The 18,260-nt window shown below is 41.8% G+C and overlaps 1 protein-coding gene across 3 annotated transcripts in view; it reads right to left on the reverse strand.

Moving 5' to 3' along the window:
* VMP1 (vacuole membrane protein 1) overlaps positions 1 to 18,260 on the reverse strand; it is a gene marked incomplete at both ends in the record, with an annotated part of 124,371 nt that overhangs the window by 11,560 nt on the left and 94,551 nt on the right. For all 3 annotated transcript variants that reach the window (XM_080713406.1, XM_080713404.1, XM_080713405.1), the window contains one exon: positions 13,372 to 13,433. In XM_080713406.1, coding sequence (XP_080569532.1) covers positions 13,372 to 13,433 — 62 coding nt within the window. The remainder of the gene's footprint in view (positions 1 to 13,371; positions 13,434 to 18,260) is intronic.

Consider the following 18,260-nt stretch of genomic DNA (forward strand, 5'->3'; position numbering starts at 1 on the left):
ATTTGAGGTTAATCTAGAACACACCTATTCCAAGCATGCCTAGAAATAGGTCATTATTATTCCTGTTTTCAAGGGACTCCTTTGTGTAAATCTAAAACAAGTTCGTTCGCTACACACACACACACACACACACACACACACACTCACTCACTTTTGCTAGGCATGGGGGCACACGTTTGTAATCCCAGCATCTGGGAGGCTGAAACAGGAGGATCACGGTTTGCTGCCAGCCTCAGCTACTTAGTGAGGCCCTCTGCAACTCAGTGAGACCCTGTTTCAAAATAAAGAATGGGCTGGGGCTGTAGCTCAGAGGTAGAATGCCCCTGGGTTCTATCCCCAGTACTGAAAAAAACAAAAACAAAAACACTTTGATATACTCTGAATCTCTTCTCCATCAGAGACAGGTGGTCATGATGCCAGGTTTCCACCCCCAGCCCTGCCCTCTTGTCTCAGCCTTCCACGGACTGGGATTACAAGTGTGCACCACCACACCTGGCTTGAAAATGATCTTCTAACTGAAGCCAACAGACTCTTCTTATGTTTGCTTTATGGTACTGAGGATTGAACCCAGAGGCATTCTCTCTCCAAGCTACACCCTCAGCCTATTTTTTTTTTTTCTTATTTGGAAACAGAGTCTCACTAGGTTGCTGAGAGCCTTGCAAAGTTTCTGCAGCTGGCTTTGAACCTGTGATAACGCCTGTCTCAGACTCCCAACTACTGGGACTACACATTTCCAAGTGTGCACCACTATGCCCGGGTAAGAGACTCTTCTGAAGGAAATGAATTTTACATTTAAAGCAGTAGTGGTCGTGGTATGTTATTTCAGGGGTGAAATAAACGCTCCTCCCACTACAGGCTAGTGGTCTGCCTTTTGTGCAAGGGAGGTGAGAGAGGTGTGGGGAAGTCAGCAAGGAGATGAACTAGCAAGTCCTTCTTTTGGTAACAGTCTGGTAAATAACTCTGTTTTGAGAATGTTCACATTACAGCCAAGCACTGTAGGGTTAAATTTCCTCCACACACCCCAGGCAGTGATCTAAACAGGCTTAACGGTTAGTATTTTAATGAGTTGTCATTTCCTGTCTGATAAAGATTCTCACAGTATTTAACCACCAGTTTCCCTGGGGACCAACCAATACTGGAGCTCTGTCCATAGTGACTCAGAATGGACCTCAGACCCTTGGCCTGACTCAACAGTGACAGATTAACCTCTACGTGGAACGTTCTTCCTCCTAAGGTGGACTGCTCAGAAAGGGTGGGGGAGTTTATCATGCAATCCTTCTGAAGAAGCCAAAGGGCGGCTCACGCGCAGACTCTCATCAATATTTATAGCCTCACTACCCTTGCCTTAGAGTTTAGAGGGGATAAAAAGGACAACTGTGCCCAATTATTCCAGGAATAAGCAAACAAACTGGTGCTAACTGGAAAATCTACTTATGCTTAACCTAGTAAAAATAAGGTCTAGTAATTCTATGTGACTGGAACAAATGAATTATTATTTTACATTTAATTTAATTCACAATATAAATCTTTACTGGGGGTTGAACCCAAGGCCATTCTACCTCTAAGCTACATCCCCAGCCCTTTTTATTTTTGTTTTAAAACAGGGTCAGCTGGGCATGGTGGTGTGCATCTGTAATCCCAGTACTTGGAAGACTGAGACAGAAGGATTTCAGGTTCAAAGACAGCTTTAGCAAGTAGTAAGATTCTCATCAACCTAGTGAGACCCAGTTTCAAAAAAAAAAAAAAAAGTGTTGGGTGGTGTAGCTGGGAGGTAGAATGCCCTTAGTTCAATCCCCAGTACCACAAAAACTATCAAAAAAGGGGTCTCATTAGATTGCTGAGGATAGTCTCCAACCTGCAACCCTCCTGTCTTAGCCTCCCAAGTACTGGGATTCTAGGTATGCACCAACATGCCTAGCTCAGATTATGAATCTTTGAAGGTGACACTGTAAGAAAAACTTGGTAACTCAGATATGCTACTAGCTCCTGAAATGTGGCAGTCAATTCAAATCAAATTCCTTTACATCCTAGAATCTTGGAAGAACAACTTAAAATAAGTTCAGAATAAATTTATGTATTACACTGAAAAATCAAAACTTTCTCATGTATACATGTTTGAATTAATAATCTCTGGCACCTTCTAAAATTCACTGTGAACCGGTATGTCTTGGTAATATATGCCTGTAATCCTAGTATTGAGAGGCTTCAACAGTAGAATTGCAGGTTTAAGACCAGAGGTAGATTGCCCCTGGGTTCAATCTCCAGTACTACAAAATAAATAATTAAATAAAATAATAAATCACTAAATAAAAATAAAAAGTTAACTCAATTCATTTACAGAAAATGACAATGTGACTAAAATCCCAGAAACTCAGGAGGCTGAGGCAGAAGAATGACAAATTTGAGGCCTGCCTAGATAACTCAGTGAGACCCGTTTCGAAACAAAAACTAAAAATGAAGCCGGGTGTGGTGGCACACACTTGTAATCTCAGCATTTGGGAGGCTGAGACGGAGGATCTGGTTTCGTGGATAGCCTCAGCTACTTAGTGAGGTCCTTTGCAACTTAGTGAGACCCTGTTTCAAAATAAAGAATAAATAATAGGGCTAGGGGTGTAGCTCAGAGGTAGAATGACCCTGGGTTCCACCCCCAGACCCAAAGGGCGGGGGGAGGCTGGGCATGTAGCTCGGTAGTAGACACATACCTGGGTTCAATCAGGAGAAGGAGAAGGAGAAGAAGGAGGAGGAGGAACATGACAGGCCTGGTGGCAGTATTTTATGATAGGTCTATGGCTGGCTTGATGATCACAGAGTTCTAAGATGAAAAATCAGAGATAGCCGGGCATGGTGGTGCACACTTACACAGGTTTGAAGCCAGCCTCAGCTACTTATTGAGACCCTGTTTCCAAATAAAATATAAAATAGGTCTGGGAGTATAGCATGGAGGTTGAAAGCCTCTGGCTTCCACCCCCAGCACCCCCCCCCCCACAAAACAAAAACAAAAACAAAAATACAAAAGAAAAGTCAGAGATAGGGAGATAGGAATCCATAGGCCCTAAGGTCAAGAACAAAGGACAGTTTGCAGAATTTTAAATTTAGGGTGCAAGGCAGGGCAGCTCACTGGCCTTGAGATGACAGCAAGCGCATGCACGGGTGAAAAGAAGAGTGGCAGTAAGGATTGGAATTCAATGTCACTAAGAATAATCTCATCACTCCAAAGCTGGTGACGCACACAATCATTACATGCACGTAGACGACCAAGAAATGTCTTTTTGCCCACTAGAAGAGTGCTTGGGGCTTGGGGTAGAGAGAGAACGAATGACTATATTTAACAGTACAGAAACCAGTAGGCTTCTTGCCAACAGCACCAGCTAGTAAGGAGCCATGCTGGGCCCCGGTGGGTGGGTGGCCGCGGCTGTCGGGGTCACACAGCAGCTGTTTGAGGCTGGAGCTTCCGCTCAAATCCTCACTTCCAAGGCTGGCAGATGGACAGCCTGTGGCCTCAGTGTCCCACTCTGCTTCAGAACATCTTGGAAGGTTTTCAAGAAAAAACGGATTAAAGAGGGTAATCAACCCACCAGGGGTTTTGTTTGTTTTGGTATCTCCATTTATCTTTTATTTTCTATATGAAATTAACTTGTTCCATCTACCCAGGAATAGTTCCTCACAGGTTTTGTTATACATATTAAATAAAAATTTATGTAAAGCATCTGTCATAGTGGTGCTTACTAAATGTCAGTTTGCGTTCCATAGCCTTTTTTATTTTTATTTTGTGGTATTGGGCATGGAAGCCGGATGCATTCTACCTCTAAACTATACTCACAGCCTATTTTATTCATTTTGAAACAGGGTCTCACTAAGTTGCGGAGGGCCTCACTGAATTGTGGAGGCTGGCTTTGAATCTATGATCTTCCTGTTTCAGCCTCCAAGTACTGGGATAGTAAGTATGCACCACCATGCCCGGCTATAGCCATTTTTTAAATTTTTTATTTTTTTGGTGGTACTAGGGTTCCTGGGAACCCTTTTATCTCCAGGCTACACTTCCAGACACCTATTTTTTAATATTTTATTTGGAAACATGGTCTCTTAAGCCAGTGAGGCTGGCTTCGAACCTGCGCTATCCTCCTGTCTCCGCCTCCCAAGTGCGGAGATTACAAGCGTGCGCCACCATGCCCAGACATAGCCATTTTTTTAAAAAACACTTCATTTCTTTTTTTTTAAGGTACTGGGGATGGCACCCAGGGGCATTCTACTTCTGAGCTACACCCCAGCCTTATTTTTTATTCTTTATTTTGAAAAGGGTCTTACCGAGTTGCAAAGGGCCTAAGTAGCTGGGGCTGTCCATGAACCTGGATCCTCCTGTCTTAGCCTCCCAAATGCTGAGATTACAAGTGTGCACCACCAAGCCCAGCTCTCATTTTCATTTTTTATCTCTAGCTTTTTGCTAGTCTTTACTTCAGCCTAAAAAACATGGAGCTTCCTCTTGTTAATGAATGAATGGACTCATTTAGTCAAGAAATATTTATAGAACAATTAAAATGTGTCAATAATGACCTTGGCTAGTCTTTCCTTTGCTCCACAATTCCATCTGACTGTTAGTTTTCATTGTTCTACTGAAATGCTCTTATTATGGTCAGAAGTCACTCCCTAATACAATGTCCACTTCTCTCTTGTCTAATATCTACGCTGCCTCCCAAGATCTATGATAAAAATGTGGAAAGAGGCCGGGCGTGGTGGTGCATGCTTTTTTTTTTTTTAAATTATTTTGTGCTTTGAACCTGTGTGGTCTTCCTGTCTCAGCTTCCCAAGTGTGGGGATTACAAGCATGCACCACCATGCCTGGCCTGGTGCATACTTTTAATACCAGCATTCAGGATTGAGACCGGAGGATTGTGGTTCTTGAACAGCCTCAGCTACTTAGCGCAGCCCTTCCCCACTCAGTGAGACCCTGTTTCAAAGACTAAAAAATAGGGCTGGGGCCGGGCATGGTGCCGCATGTTTATAATCCCAGTACTTGGGAGGCTGAGACAGGAGGATCATGCAGGTTTGAGCCAGTCTCGGCTACTGAGTGAGGCTCTCAGCAACTTAGTGAGACCCTGTTTCCAAATAAAATACAAAATAGATAGGTCTGGGAGTATAGCCCAAATGTAGAAAGCCTCTGGGTTCCATCCCTAGCACCAAAAAAAAAAAAAAAAGGGCTGGGGGTATATCTCAGAAGTACAATGCCCAGGGTTCCTTCCCTAGTACTGTACAAACAAACAACAAACAAACAAACAAACAAACAAACAAACGTGGAAGGCCTAAGTGTCAAAAGAGAAGGATGTATAAATGACCAAGAGCCAGGCATGATGGCACACAGGTTTGAAGTCAGCCTCAGCTACTTAAGTGAGGCTCTCAGCAACTTAGTGAGACCCTGTTTCCAAATAAAATATAAAACAGGTCTGGGAGAATAGCCTGGAGGTAGAAAGCCCCTGGGTTCCACCCCTCCAGTACCACCAAAAAAAAAAAAAAAAGAATAGAAAATAGGGTTGGGGGTGTAGTTCAGAGGGAAAATGCCCCTGGGTTCTATTCCCAGTACTGCAAAAAAAAAAAAAAAAAAAAAAAAAAAGTCTAGGCTCGCATATCTTATTCTGACCACTTTCCACAGAGTGGGGAACAAGAAACAACATTCAAATTTGAGCACTTAATTACTCATTAGTTAAAATGATCTCTCTTGCCATAGGCAAGCCAGACTCTGAGGTCAAACATCAAGTTAGCTCAGAAATAGAGACAGCAAAGAAGAGCATGGAACATTCTGTATCTGTAAAAAGTCCCTGTTCCAGCCAACCCCATCCCCCAGCCCTCAAGTTCAATGATTGAGTTATGGAAACTTCTCGTGTGGTAAAACTGGGGACTTTGTCTTCCAATAACACCCTGGCAGCCTGACAACGAGCCAATGTTCTGCATATGGTTTGTTGCGAGTCATATGCTTAATGATATTTTCTGGGAATTCTCATCCTGTATTTGGTGAGAGTACCGGAACATGTCATTTTAATTATGATTTTTAAAGTTAGATTTGGTTATGTTCTTTAAAAAAATACGTGCAGGTCCCTCTCAATGGAGAGAGTCTAAGTTTAAATACAAATTAGATTTGAATCACAATTTAAGAAAAGAAGAAAACAACAAATGTAATAATGCCTGTCAAGCTCTGAAGTTCCCTGGTTCTTTGGTTCTACCCCTTGGTTTATTCCACGAGTGAAATATATCACATGTTCAATCTTTTTTTTTTTTTTTTCTGTGTGTGTCTGGGGATGAAACCCAGGGGCATTTGACCTCTGAGCTACAGCCCCTGACCTATTTTTTATTATTTTGAAAGCCGGTCTCACTGAGTTGCAGAGGGCCTCACTAAGTTGCTGAGGCTGCCTGCGAACCGCGATCCTCCAGTCTCAGCCTCCTGAATGCTGGGATTACAAGCGTCGGCTTAATCTTTTTCTATTGGAACCTTTTCCCTATCTATCTGCTAAACATGGCATAAACTAGAAAGCTATTATCTACAGTCTAACCTCTCTCAGAATATGTAACTTATTATGTCTGTTTAGATTTATATGTATAAATAAACCAATACTCTGATTTATAAAGAGATAATAAAGATACCTTCCCTTAAGCCTCATGACACTGGCAGCCACTTTCCGATTTCTGACTGGGGGATGAAAACTATTTAAGTTTTTGGGGAAAGAGCCTATATTCGCTCTGGGACCTATGTCAAAGGTGTACTTGCGGAATCCTACTCAGCTAGGCCACTCCATTACTGACATTGACCAGAAGCACGGCATCCAGACTTCTGCAAAATTAATACTACACTTGATCACCAGAGATGTCAACAATAACTCTTCCCACACTACCTGGGGGAAAGAATAGCAGCAGCCCAGCAGGTGACACACCCCTGCCATGTGAGTCTGCCCCAACTGGGCCTTAGGCAGAACTATGAGATGGGGTGTCGTGCTTATGCAATGCCTGTTTCTATTCACCTTTCCTCTTCTGAATGGCCCCCACCACCATTTTCTCTTAGGCTCTTTCCTAAATCCTCATCTATACCATACTAAGAAATGCCCATAGGAGCACTGTTGATAATCACAGAAAAAGGAAAATAATGTGATACCCACCACCGGGAGAGGGGATGAATAATTACCCAGTGGAAAAATATTCAGCAGCCAAAATGAATAATTTTTAACAACACAGCATTAGCAAAATGATATACCAAGTGAAAGGTCTCAAAAGATAAAGGTCAGGTGTCGTGGAGCATGCTTGTAATACCAGGGACTCAGAGGTTGAGGAAGGAAGATCACAAATTCACGGACAGCTTGGGCAACTTAGTAAGACCCTGTCTCAAAATAAAAAATAAGCCAGGCATGGTGGTACAAGTTTATATCCCATTACTTGGGAGGCAGAGAAAGAAGGATCACAGGTTTGAGATCAGCCTTGACAACTTAGGAAGACCCTGTTTCAGCATAAAAAAATAATTTGCTAGGGCTTTAGCTCAGAGGTAGAACCCTCCTGGGTTCAAGCCCAAAAACCACAAACAAACAAACAAACAGGGCTGGGAATGGAGCTCACTGGTAGAAAACATTTGAATTCAATCCTCAGTACTGGAGGGGGGCTTTACGTTTACTAAAATTGAAATAATAAAGTATACATTATAACCTCTGCACCAACTTCCCCCTCCCTCCTCCCTTCTTTTCCTCCCTTATTCTTTCCTTTCTTGGATGAAACCCAGGGGCATTCCACCTCTGAGCTACACTCCTAGCCCTATTTTATTTTTTATTTTGAGTTTTTTATGTGTGTGTGGGTCTGGGGATGGAACCCAGGGGCATTCTACCTCCAAGCTACACCCCCATCCCTATTTTGTATTCTTTATTTTGAAACAGGGTCTCACTGAGTGGCAAAGGGCCTCACTAAGTAGTAGCTGAGACTGTTTGGGAACCATGATCCTCCTGTCTCAGCCTCCCAAATGCTGGGATTACGAGCATGCACCTCCACGCCTGGCTTGTTTTTTATTTATTTTATTTTTATATTTTGGTGGTACTGGGGGTGGAACCCAGAGGCTTTCCACCTCCGGGCTACACTCCCAGACTTATATTTTATTTGGAAACAGGGTCTCACTAAATTGCTGAGAGCCTTACTAAGTAGCTGAGGCTGGCTTTGAACCTGTGTGATCCTCCTGTCTCAGCCTCCCAAGTGCTGGGATTACAAGCATGCGCCACCACGCCTGGCTCTTATTTTTTATTTTGGAACAGGGTTTCACTAAGTTGTGGAGGACCTCACTAAGTTGCTAAAGCTGGCCATGAATCTGTGATCCTCCTGTCTCAGTCTTCTAAGTACTGGGAATACAAGTGTGTGCCACCATGACTGGCTTCTTTGAACCATTTTTTTTTTTTCTTTTTCTTTTGTGGTACTGGAGATTGAACCCAGGGGCATTCTACCTCTGATCTATAAACCTTTATTTATTTATTTAAAAAATCGTTTTCTTTTTTGCGGGTCTGGGGATGGAACCCAGGGGCATTTGACCTCCGAGCTACACCCTCTGCCCTATTTTTTATTCTTTATGTTTGAAACAGGGTCTCACTAAGTTGCGAAGGGTCTCACTAAGTAGCTAAGGCTATCTGCGAACTGCGATCCTCCGGTCTCCCAAATGCTGGGATTACAATCATGCACCACCACACCCAGCTCTATCCTTTTTTTTGCGGGTCTGGAGATGGAACCCAGGGACAAACCCAGGGACATTTGACCTCCGAGCTACACCCCCTGCCCTATTTTTTATTCTTTATTTTGAAACTGGGTCTCACTGAGTTGCAGAGGGCCTCACTAAGTAGCTGAGGCTGTCCTCGAACTGTGATCCTCCAGGTCTCAGCCTCCCTAATGCTGGGAACTATCCTTTATTTTGAAAGGGTCTCACTAAGTAGCCGTGGCTGCCCACAATCCCGTAATCTTGTCTCAGGTTCCCAAGTACTGGGATCACAAGGGTGCACCACCTTGCCTGGCTTACTGAATCAATTTGCCACCACGCCTAGCTCTGAATCAATTTTCTAATCAGTAAAAGCAAAAAATGACTATCATACAGAGAAACAAACAGAAACAATACGATACTATATACAAAGAGTCAACTAAATTCAAGAAATAGTTTCCTCAATAATTATTTAAATGCTCTTTGATTTCTTTGATGAAAGACTGGCTAAAGGCATTTTCGTGATCAAGGAATAAAGTAAGGAGGGGTATTTTAATTGAGATGGTTTTGTGTGTGGGGATGGTACAGGAGGGGTATTTTAAAGAGAGGTAGGCTTTGCCTCAATCTTCCCTGAGACCACAATAAACAGTCACCTGCAGTCAGCCTTCACTCCCGTCAGGAGAAACTTAGGAAAATGAGACTCTGAGAACACAGGCAGCATCAAACTTGAGACAAAAGGCATTTTAAAAATCCACAGCTTTGGAATGTTAACCCACTGATATGAGTGTATTTCAAATGAACTGTAAAATACCAGGTTACAGAACATTTCAAATTCTGACTGCAGTTGCAAAGGTTATCAGTGGCCTCTTGAACCGGAGGAAAAATGCTACTGAAAAAAACACATTTGGAAGAACAGCAACTAGAAGCAGAAACAAAGAGAAGCTAAATGGCCGGGCGTGTGACAGACTCCAAATCCAAACTGAGATTTGCTCTGTCGGAAGCCTGTGCTTTTCCCCTGGACCACTCTCTAGCGGCTCTTGCTCTTGGTTCTCGTTTTTCATCCTTTCCTGCCTATTATTTCAATTTTGTTTAATTAATTAATTCATTTATTTTGCGGTACTGGGGATGAAACTCAGGGGCATTCTACCTTCAAGCTACACCTCCTGCCCTAATTTTTATCCTTTATTCTGAAACAGGGTCTCACTGAGTTGCAGAGGGCCTCACTAAGTAGTAGCTGAGGCTGTTCGGGAACCACGATTCTCCTGTCTCAGTCTCCCAAATGCTAGGATTACAAGTGTGCACCACCACGCCCGGCTAAATTTTGTTTTACTTACTTTTCATGTTTTTATTTTTGCAGGTCTGGGAATGATTCTACCTCAGAGCTACATCCCCTGCCCTATTTTTTATTCTTTATTTTGAGACAGGGTCTCACTGAGTTGCGGAGGGCCTCACTAAGTAGCTGAGGCTGTCTGTGAACCGTGATCCTCCAGTCTCAGCCTCCTGAATGCTGGGAATACAAGCATGCGCCACCATGCTCGGCTAAATTTTGTTTTAAATTTGAACTGTTGCTGACCTTTTTCTTCTTTCCTTTTTCCTTTTTTTCTTTACTGTGAAATTCATAACTCGCCTAAGTGTGGGTACATAGTTTTAAATATAGTTCATAAGACTGCATTCCAAATTTTACTGGTTTATTTATTTTTTATTTGTTTATTTATATTTTTGCGGGTCTGGAGTTGTAACCCAGAGGCATTTGACCTCCGAGCTATACCCCCTGCCCAATTTTTCATTCTTTATTTTTATTTATTTATTTTTTTGCAGGTCTGGGGATGGAACCCAGGAGCATTTGACCTCCGAGCTATACCCCTGCCCTATTTTTTTTATTCTTTAATTTGAAACCGGGTCTCACTAAGTTGCGGAGGGCCTCACTAAGTAGCTGAGGCTGTCCGCAAACCACGATCCTCTGGTCTCAGCCTCCTGAATGCTGGGATTACAAGCGTGCGCCACCACGCCTGCCATTTTCATTCTTTATTTTGAAACAGGGTCTCACTGAGTTGCAAAGGGCCTAAGTAGCTGAGGCTGTCTGCAAACCATGATCCTCCGGTCTCAGCCTCCCGAATGCTGGGATTACAAGCGTGTTCCACCACGCCAGGCTTTACTAGTTTATTTTGATGATCTACTATACTGCTTGGAGCGTTAACAATGTGAAGAGGAGAACTAATAAAAGAGAAAATTCTACAGGAAGTTAGAGGCAGTATTTCTAGCTCAATTCAACAATAGACAGACTGATTTAATCTAAGTATTTTTTCTGAAATAAATTGCTAATCTATTTATTATATAAGATTAAAAATTGTATGAGGTGCTAGAAATGGTGGTGCATGTTTATAATACCAGCTATGTTGGAGGTTGAGAAAGGAAGATGGCTTGAGCCTTGGTGGTCAGGGCCTTCCGAGGCATCATATCAAAACAACATCGCACAGTACCTGGGAGGCTGAGACCTGAGGATCGCGGTTCTCAGACAGTCTTAGCTACTTAGTGAGGCCTTCTGCAATTTAGTGAGACCCTATTTCAAAATAAATAATAAAAATATAGGGCAGGAGGTGTAGCTTGGAGGTCAAATGCCCCTGGGTTCCATCCCCAGACAGACCTGTAAAAAAGAATAAAAAATAGGGCTGGGGGTGTATCTCAGAGGTAGAATGCCCCTGGATTCCATCTCTAGTAAACCCCCCCCCCACAAAAATCAGACACAAAAAACAACACACAGCTGGGCATGGTGATACATGTTTGTAATCCCAATACTTGGAAGGTTGAGACAGGAGGATCACACATTTGAAGCTAGCCTCAGCACCTTAGTGAGATTCAGAGCAATTTAATGAAACCCTGTTTCCAAATAAAATATAAAATAGGCCTGGAGGTATAGCTCAGAGGTAGAAGACCACTGGGTTCCATCCCTAGTACTACACACACCTTCCCTTTAACTTATTTTCCATTCCAGGCTCAGTGAGTATTTAATTATTTTCTGGTTTTAGGGATGTAATCCATGGCCTTGAGAATGTTATATAAGCACTTTACCACAGAGCTATATATACTCCCGCTCTATTTCTTGATTTTTTCTCTATTTCTTGCATATCTATACCTAAAAGCATTTCCTAGCTGGGTGTAGTGGTGCACGCCTGTAATCCCAGTACTTGGGAGGCTGAGACAGGAGGATCACAGGTTCAAGGCCAGCCTCAACAACTTAGTGAGACTCTTCGGGAACTTAGTGAGATCCTCTTTCAAAATAAAGAATTAAGAGCCAGGTGTGGTGACACATGCTTGTAATCCCAGCATTTGGAGGTTGAGACAGGAGGACTGCAGTTCGAGGACAGCCTCAGCTACTTAGTGAGGCCCTCTGCAACTTAATGAGACCCTGTTTCAAAATAAAAAATAAAAAATAGGGCTGGGGGTGTAGCTTGGAGGTAGAATGCCTCCGAGTTCAATTCTTGGTACTGTAAAAGGATAAAATAAAATAAAAATAAAAAGGAATGGAGGGTAGCTGAGAGGTAGAATGTCTATGCTTCAATAGTCAGGAAAAAGAGAAATAAAGAGAGGGAGAAGGAGAGAGAGAGAGAGAGAGAGAGAGAGAGAGAGAGAGAGAGAGAGAGATAGAAGGAGAAAATAAAACAAATAAAAATCCCAACAATTTTTGTTTTTATCTCAATATTTGACAGTATTCATATTCCAGATGAAAGTTAATTTGATTAACAAGGCAAAATAGGTATCTCTTTCCTGTCTGTCAAAGTGAACTTTATAGCTTTGTGATATTATATTTAAATTATGTTGAAAGTAGTATTATTTACTTCTTAAAAACTAAATAAAAATTTAAAAATTGATAGCCTTTTTTAATGGCTTAATTTTTCTTTAGTGAAGTAACAGATTCATATCTGATGTATTTTAGTAATATACCATCCTATAATGCATGATTTAATGAAATACTAAAATTTTATATAACATTTATATTTAAATTAAATACAAATGTGTATCTGGCATCCAATTTTGGCCCAAAGACATAGTATTGTACTAAAGCACTGTTAAAACTGTAATGATACACACATGTCTTTTATACAAAGTACATTTCTATGTACTTGGAGGGGCTACAGACTCAAATCCAAAAGCTTCTTTTAAATCACAAATTATGAGACTTCCAGGGTGGAACACGGGGGCTTTCTACCTCCGGGCTACACCCCCAGCCCTATTTTATAAGTTATTTGGAAACAGGGTCTCACTAAATTGCTGAGAGTCTCACTAAGTAGCTGAGGCTGGCTTCGAACCTGTGCATTTCTCCTGTCTTAGCCTCCCAAGCGCTGGGATTACAAGTGTGCACCACCATGCCTGGCTCAGGTTTTGTTTTAAAATGAAACAGTGGACTTCATCCTTCCCTAATATACAATGAGAAGGGCATTTTGGAATTTTCAATTTAACTAACAGGGAAAAGATTTTGCTTCTCAAAAATAAAGAGCGAGGGCTGAAGATATAGCTCAGAGGTGGAGCACTTGCCCAGCATGTATGACGATGCAGGTTCGACCCCAATACCACCATATAAACAAATAGCTCTCTCAAAATTCAATCCCCATTCAGTCTTCTATCACGTTTATTCTAACATGGATATTTATATTAGTTCTTAAAGAATTACTTACCCAATGAAAGTCACCATCTGCTCCACTATGTGCTTGCTGAATGTTATTATTACAAAGATTTTCTGGAAAGAAAACATGTTAAAATAAATATTTAGTCATTAAGGACCAATATAAATGCACAATTCTGATAACAGTCTAAAAAGTTGAAGTTCTGCCCCAATTGCAATTTTATAATTTCTTTAAAAATAAAACAGAAGATACCATTTAATTCAAATGCTACCTACTTTGTATTTTAAAGATACTTTTCTGTAAGCACAGCTCCGGTCTTACTAGGGTACGTGACTATATCTCAGGGAAAATATGAGTCATGAAATCCGAGACAGGGAGGGAAGAGTGGACATTTACTTTTCTCTCTTTCTTTCTCTCTTTCTTTCTCTCTTTCTTTCTCTCTTTCTTTCTTCCTTTCTTTCTCTTTTCTTTCTTTCTCTCTTTCTCTCCCCCCCCCTCTTTCTCCCCTTCCCTCCCTCCCTGCCTTCCTTCCTTCCTTTTTTGTGATACTGGGGATTGACCCAGGGGCATTCTACCTCTGAGCTACACCCCCAGGCCTATTTTTATTCTTTATTTTATTATTATTATTTTTGTGGGTCTGGGGATGGAACCCAGGAGGATTCAACCTCCAAGCTACACCCCCTACCCTATTTTTTATTCTTTATTTTGAAACAGGGTTTCACTAAGTTGCAGTAGGGCCTCACTAAGTAGCTGAGGCTGTCTGCAAACTGCGATCCTCCTGTCTCAGCCTCCCAAATGCGGGAATTACAAGCATGCGCCACCATGCCCGGCTTATTCTTTATTTTAAAACAGGATCTCTTTGAATTGGGAAGGGCCTCACTAAGTAGCAATTCTCCTGTCTCAGTCACCAGGGGATCAAAGCGTGCACCACCATGCCTGGCTGGACATTCACATTTCTATGTATCTTAGAATCTTGTACACAAACAGGAGTCTTGGGTTCCTATATAATACAATATCCACTCCTGAAATCAAAGTTTATTACCCCAACAACAGGGATTCTGGACTAAATTTAATCCAGAGGATCTTGATAAGACTGTCCATTTTTCATGGGAGGTTTTAATAAAAGTACCACGAAGCCAGGTGCAGCGTGTGTCTGTAATCCCAGAATGTGGGAGGCTGAGACAGAGTTGCAGATTCAGTGCCAGTGTGTCATAACTTCCCAAGACCCTGTTTCAAAATAAGAAATAAAAGGGGGCTGGGGATGTAGTTCAGAGGTGGAACTCCCCTGGGTGCAATCCCCAGTACTACACGGATACACATGAAGTTCTAAGGAAGTTCCATTTCCAGATCCTGAATGAAGTTGGCCTTCCATGCTTAGGGTTAAAGGGTCATCAGACCTGGGGCATTTGCAGTTTGGTGTTAATGAAGTACTCTCTCCAATAATTAAAGACACTAATACTTTACCTTACTAAAACAAGAAAAGATGCTTCTAGGGCTAGCAGATAACAAATATTCTTGGCTCAATTCAACAATTAAAAGTACTTACTATGGATAATATAAAGTATTGTTAAGAGTAACCAGGCGTGGTGGCGCACGCTTGTAATCCCCACGTGTGGGAGGCTGAGACAGGAGGATCATACGGATTCGAAGCCAGCCTCAGCTACTTAGTGAGACCCTGTTTCCAAATAAAATATAAAATAGGTCTGGGAGTATAGCCCGGAGGTAGAAAGTCTCTGGTTTCCATCCCCAGTACCACACACACAAACAAAAAACAAAAACAAAGTATTGTTAAGGGTTTCCAGGGAGTACAAGGATGAGACGGACACCTCTTCAAAGCCCTGAAAAAGTTTTCTATTTTTTCCAACAAACAGTAGAAATATGGTAAGTACATAAATGTAAATATTTATTACATATACATTTATTTGCTTACATAAGTAAACAAGTTCTGTATCTCTATAAATGCCATGTAAAAAGAACCCAAAACAACTTGTTATATAAGTCAAAAGAATGGAAAGGTCATATTCATTTGTGTGATTAACTAGGAATTCGAGAAGGTGATATTTAACTTTAGCTTTCAAGGATGGATAATAATTCTGACTAAATATGAATTGTGGATTTTCTCCAAATTCATTGTAACAAACTCTTTAGTGTTCTGTTATTATTTGTTAAATAATTACTTTAGCCAATGTAACCAAGGGGAGGGGAAGGAAGTAAAATAAATAACAATAGCCTTTTTATCTACCCACTATAAATCTGAAGAAAGTAGAGAGATTAAAGTCCACTATTTCAGGTGGAAGGATAAAGCAGTGTTATATAAGTTATATAGTTATAAAGCTAACAAGACAATTATTACAGATAGCTTAGGGAGAAAAGCATTCACAAATTGGAGGTCCACACCAAAATCCAGCTATTTGGACCTATAAATCTTTTACTACTTGACAGAACTAATGGTTTGACTTTCAGTGATTTCACCACTGCGAGCTTCCCTACCAACATTTCCTCACATGCAAAAGAAGCCAATGCCCGGATAATTGCACAATTTCATAGCTTGAAAAACAAAACAAGATTTTCTTTTTATATGTAACAGCTTAAAAATTCACTGTGCTGGGAAAAACATAAAATGTGTCAGACATTTAAGAACATATGTCTCAGAGTCTTTCAGGCTGAAGGTCTGAGTGGGGATACTGTCTCAGCCTCTCTCAAGTACTGGGTTACAAGTGCGCCCTATCACATCTGGCTAGAACTGTGTGTGTGTGTGGTACTGGGGACTAATACAAGGGTGTTCTACCTCTTAGTTACACTCACAGCCTTACTTTTGCAGTACTGGGGATGGAACCCAGGATAATCTACCTCCAACCTACACTCCCAGTCCTATTTTTATTCTTTATTTTGAAACAGGGTCTCAACTGAATTGCAAAGGTCCTCACTAAGTAGCTGAGGCTGACTGAGAACCACAAACCTCCTGTCTCAGCATCCCAAATGCTGGAATTACAAGCGTGTACTACCACACATGATTTATTTTCCATTTTGAAACAGGGTCTCACTAAGTTGCTGAGGGCCTTGCTAAATTGCTGAGTCTGGCTTTGAACCCAAGGATCTTCCTGTCTCAGCCTTCCAAGTACTGGAATTATAGGAGCCCAGTTCCTAGAGCTCATAAATTCCATGTATGAGCTGGGTGGTGCATGCTTGTAATCCCAGCATTTGGGAGGCTGAGACCAGAGGATAGCAGTTTGGGGACTGCCTCAGCTACTTGGTGAGGCCCTCCACAACTTAGTGAAACCCTGTTTCAAAATAAAGTAATAAAAAATAGGACAGAGGGTATAGCTTTAGGTCGAATGTCCCTGGGTTCCATCCCCAGACCTGCAAAAAAAAAAAAAAAAAAAAAAAAAATCCATGTATGTGTATGTGGTGTGCTGGTGAGTGAGAAGATAGAGGCAAATACACAGTAACCAGGGAAAATAAGTTACAAGGTACAAGAATGATATAGTTGGCTGGGCGTGGTGGCACACACTTGTAATCCCCGTGCTTGGGAGGCGGTGACAGGAGGATCGTGCAGGTTCGAAGCCAGCCTCGCTGGTTTAAGAGACTCTGTTTCCAAATAAAAATACAAAATAGGTCTGGGAGTGTAGCCCGGCATTAGAAGGGTTCCATCCCCAGTACCACCAAAGGGAAAAAAAAAAAAAAAAGAGAACAGAATGATATAGTTAAGTAATGTTAACCTTCTTCATATCAGGGATAATCTCTCTATGGATTCTTCTACAGGCATTCTTCTATGACTTGAAATTGTCCAGTAGAAGAGAAAATTGTAACATTACAGATGGGCTGATTTGAAAATTTTCAAGGAAGGTTAACAGCGTGGTGGCACAGGTTTGTAATTCCATTACTTAGGAGACTGAGGCAGGAGGAGCGCAGATTCGAGGCCAGCTTCAGCAATTTTGTGAGGCTCTCTGCAACTTAGTGAGAGGCTGTCTCAAAATAAAAATTAAAAAGGGCTGGGGGTATAATTCGGAGGTAGAATGCTCGAGGATCAATCCCCAGTACCACAAAAAGAAAAGAAATTAGAGGAGGGTTGTCTACTCTTTAAACAGCCAAGGAAGAAGTAATGACAAAAGCAACAGGAGGAGCGAGGCTGGCTGCTGGAGGAGCACTGGCTGCTGGAGGAGCACTGGCTGCTGGAGGAGCACTGTGTGGTGATGCGCCTCCCCTTGGGAAAGGCAAAGGCTTCGTGTTATTCACTAATTCTGCTCCTTCAAGGAGTGGGAAACACTTGTTACCTAAGCTACATCTGCATGCACAGGTGACAGCCTTTACACAGTGTGTCCTTCTGATACAGTGGAGCACAGCAAACATCCCACGGCCTGGGCCTAGTGAAGAAACTCTAAACACAAATGCGTTTAGATTTCCGTTTCTTCTATACAGGGATACACCATCAACATCACAGAGCGTTGTTTGAATTCCAGGGCCTTAGACAAGTACTTTACCTTCCACTAAAGCACCTCCACCCCATGTGAAGTGTGGGTATCACCTACAACACAGATTACCCTGACAGCTGATAATGAGGTAACCAAAGCAAGTTACCCGGCACAGGTCCTCATAAACAGCAGCCACTGAACATTTGACTTACTTAGTCATACGATTGAGGGTTAAGAAGGCGATGCAAAAGAAAGGACACTGGAAAGATACTGGACTTGAAGCCAAAAGACAAGGGTTCAAATTCCAGCTGTTATGTACTTTCTTATACAACTATCACTTTTTTGTGTGGTACTGGAGACAGAACCCAAGGGCATTCTACTTCAGAGTTACATCTCCAGTGCTATTTTTAATTCTTTATTTAAAAAACAGGTTCTTACTAAATTGCAGAGGACCTCGCTAATTAGCTGAGGTTGGCCTTGAACCTCCAATCCTCCTGTCTCAGCCTCCCAAGTACTGGGATTACAAGT

Source organism: Muscardinus avellanarius, assembly GCF_963383645.1.
Source record: "Muscardinus avellanarius genome assembly, chromosome: 16".
In the NCBI taxonomy this organism is placed as follows: domain Eukaryota; kingdom Metazoa; phylum Chordata; class Mammalia; order Rodentia; family Gliridae; genus Muscardinus; species Muscardinus avellanarius.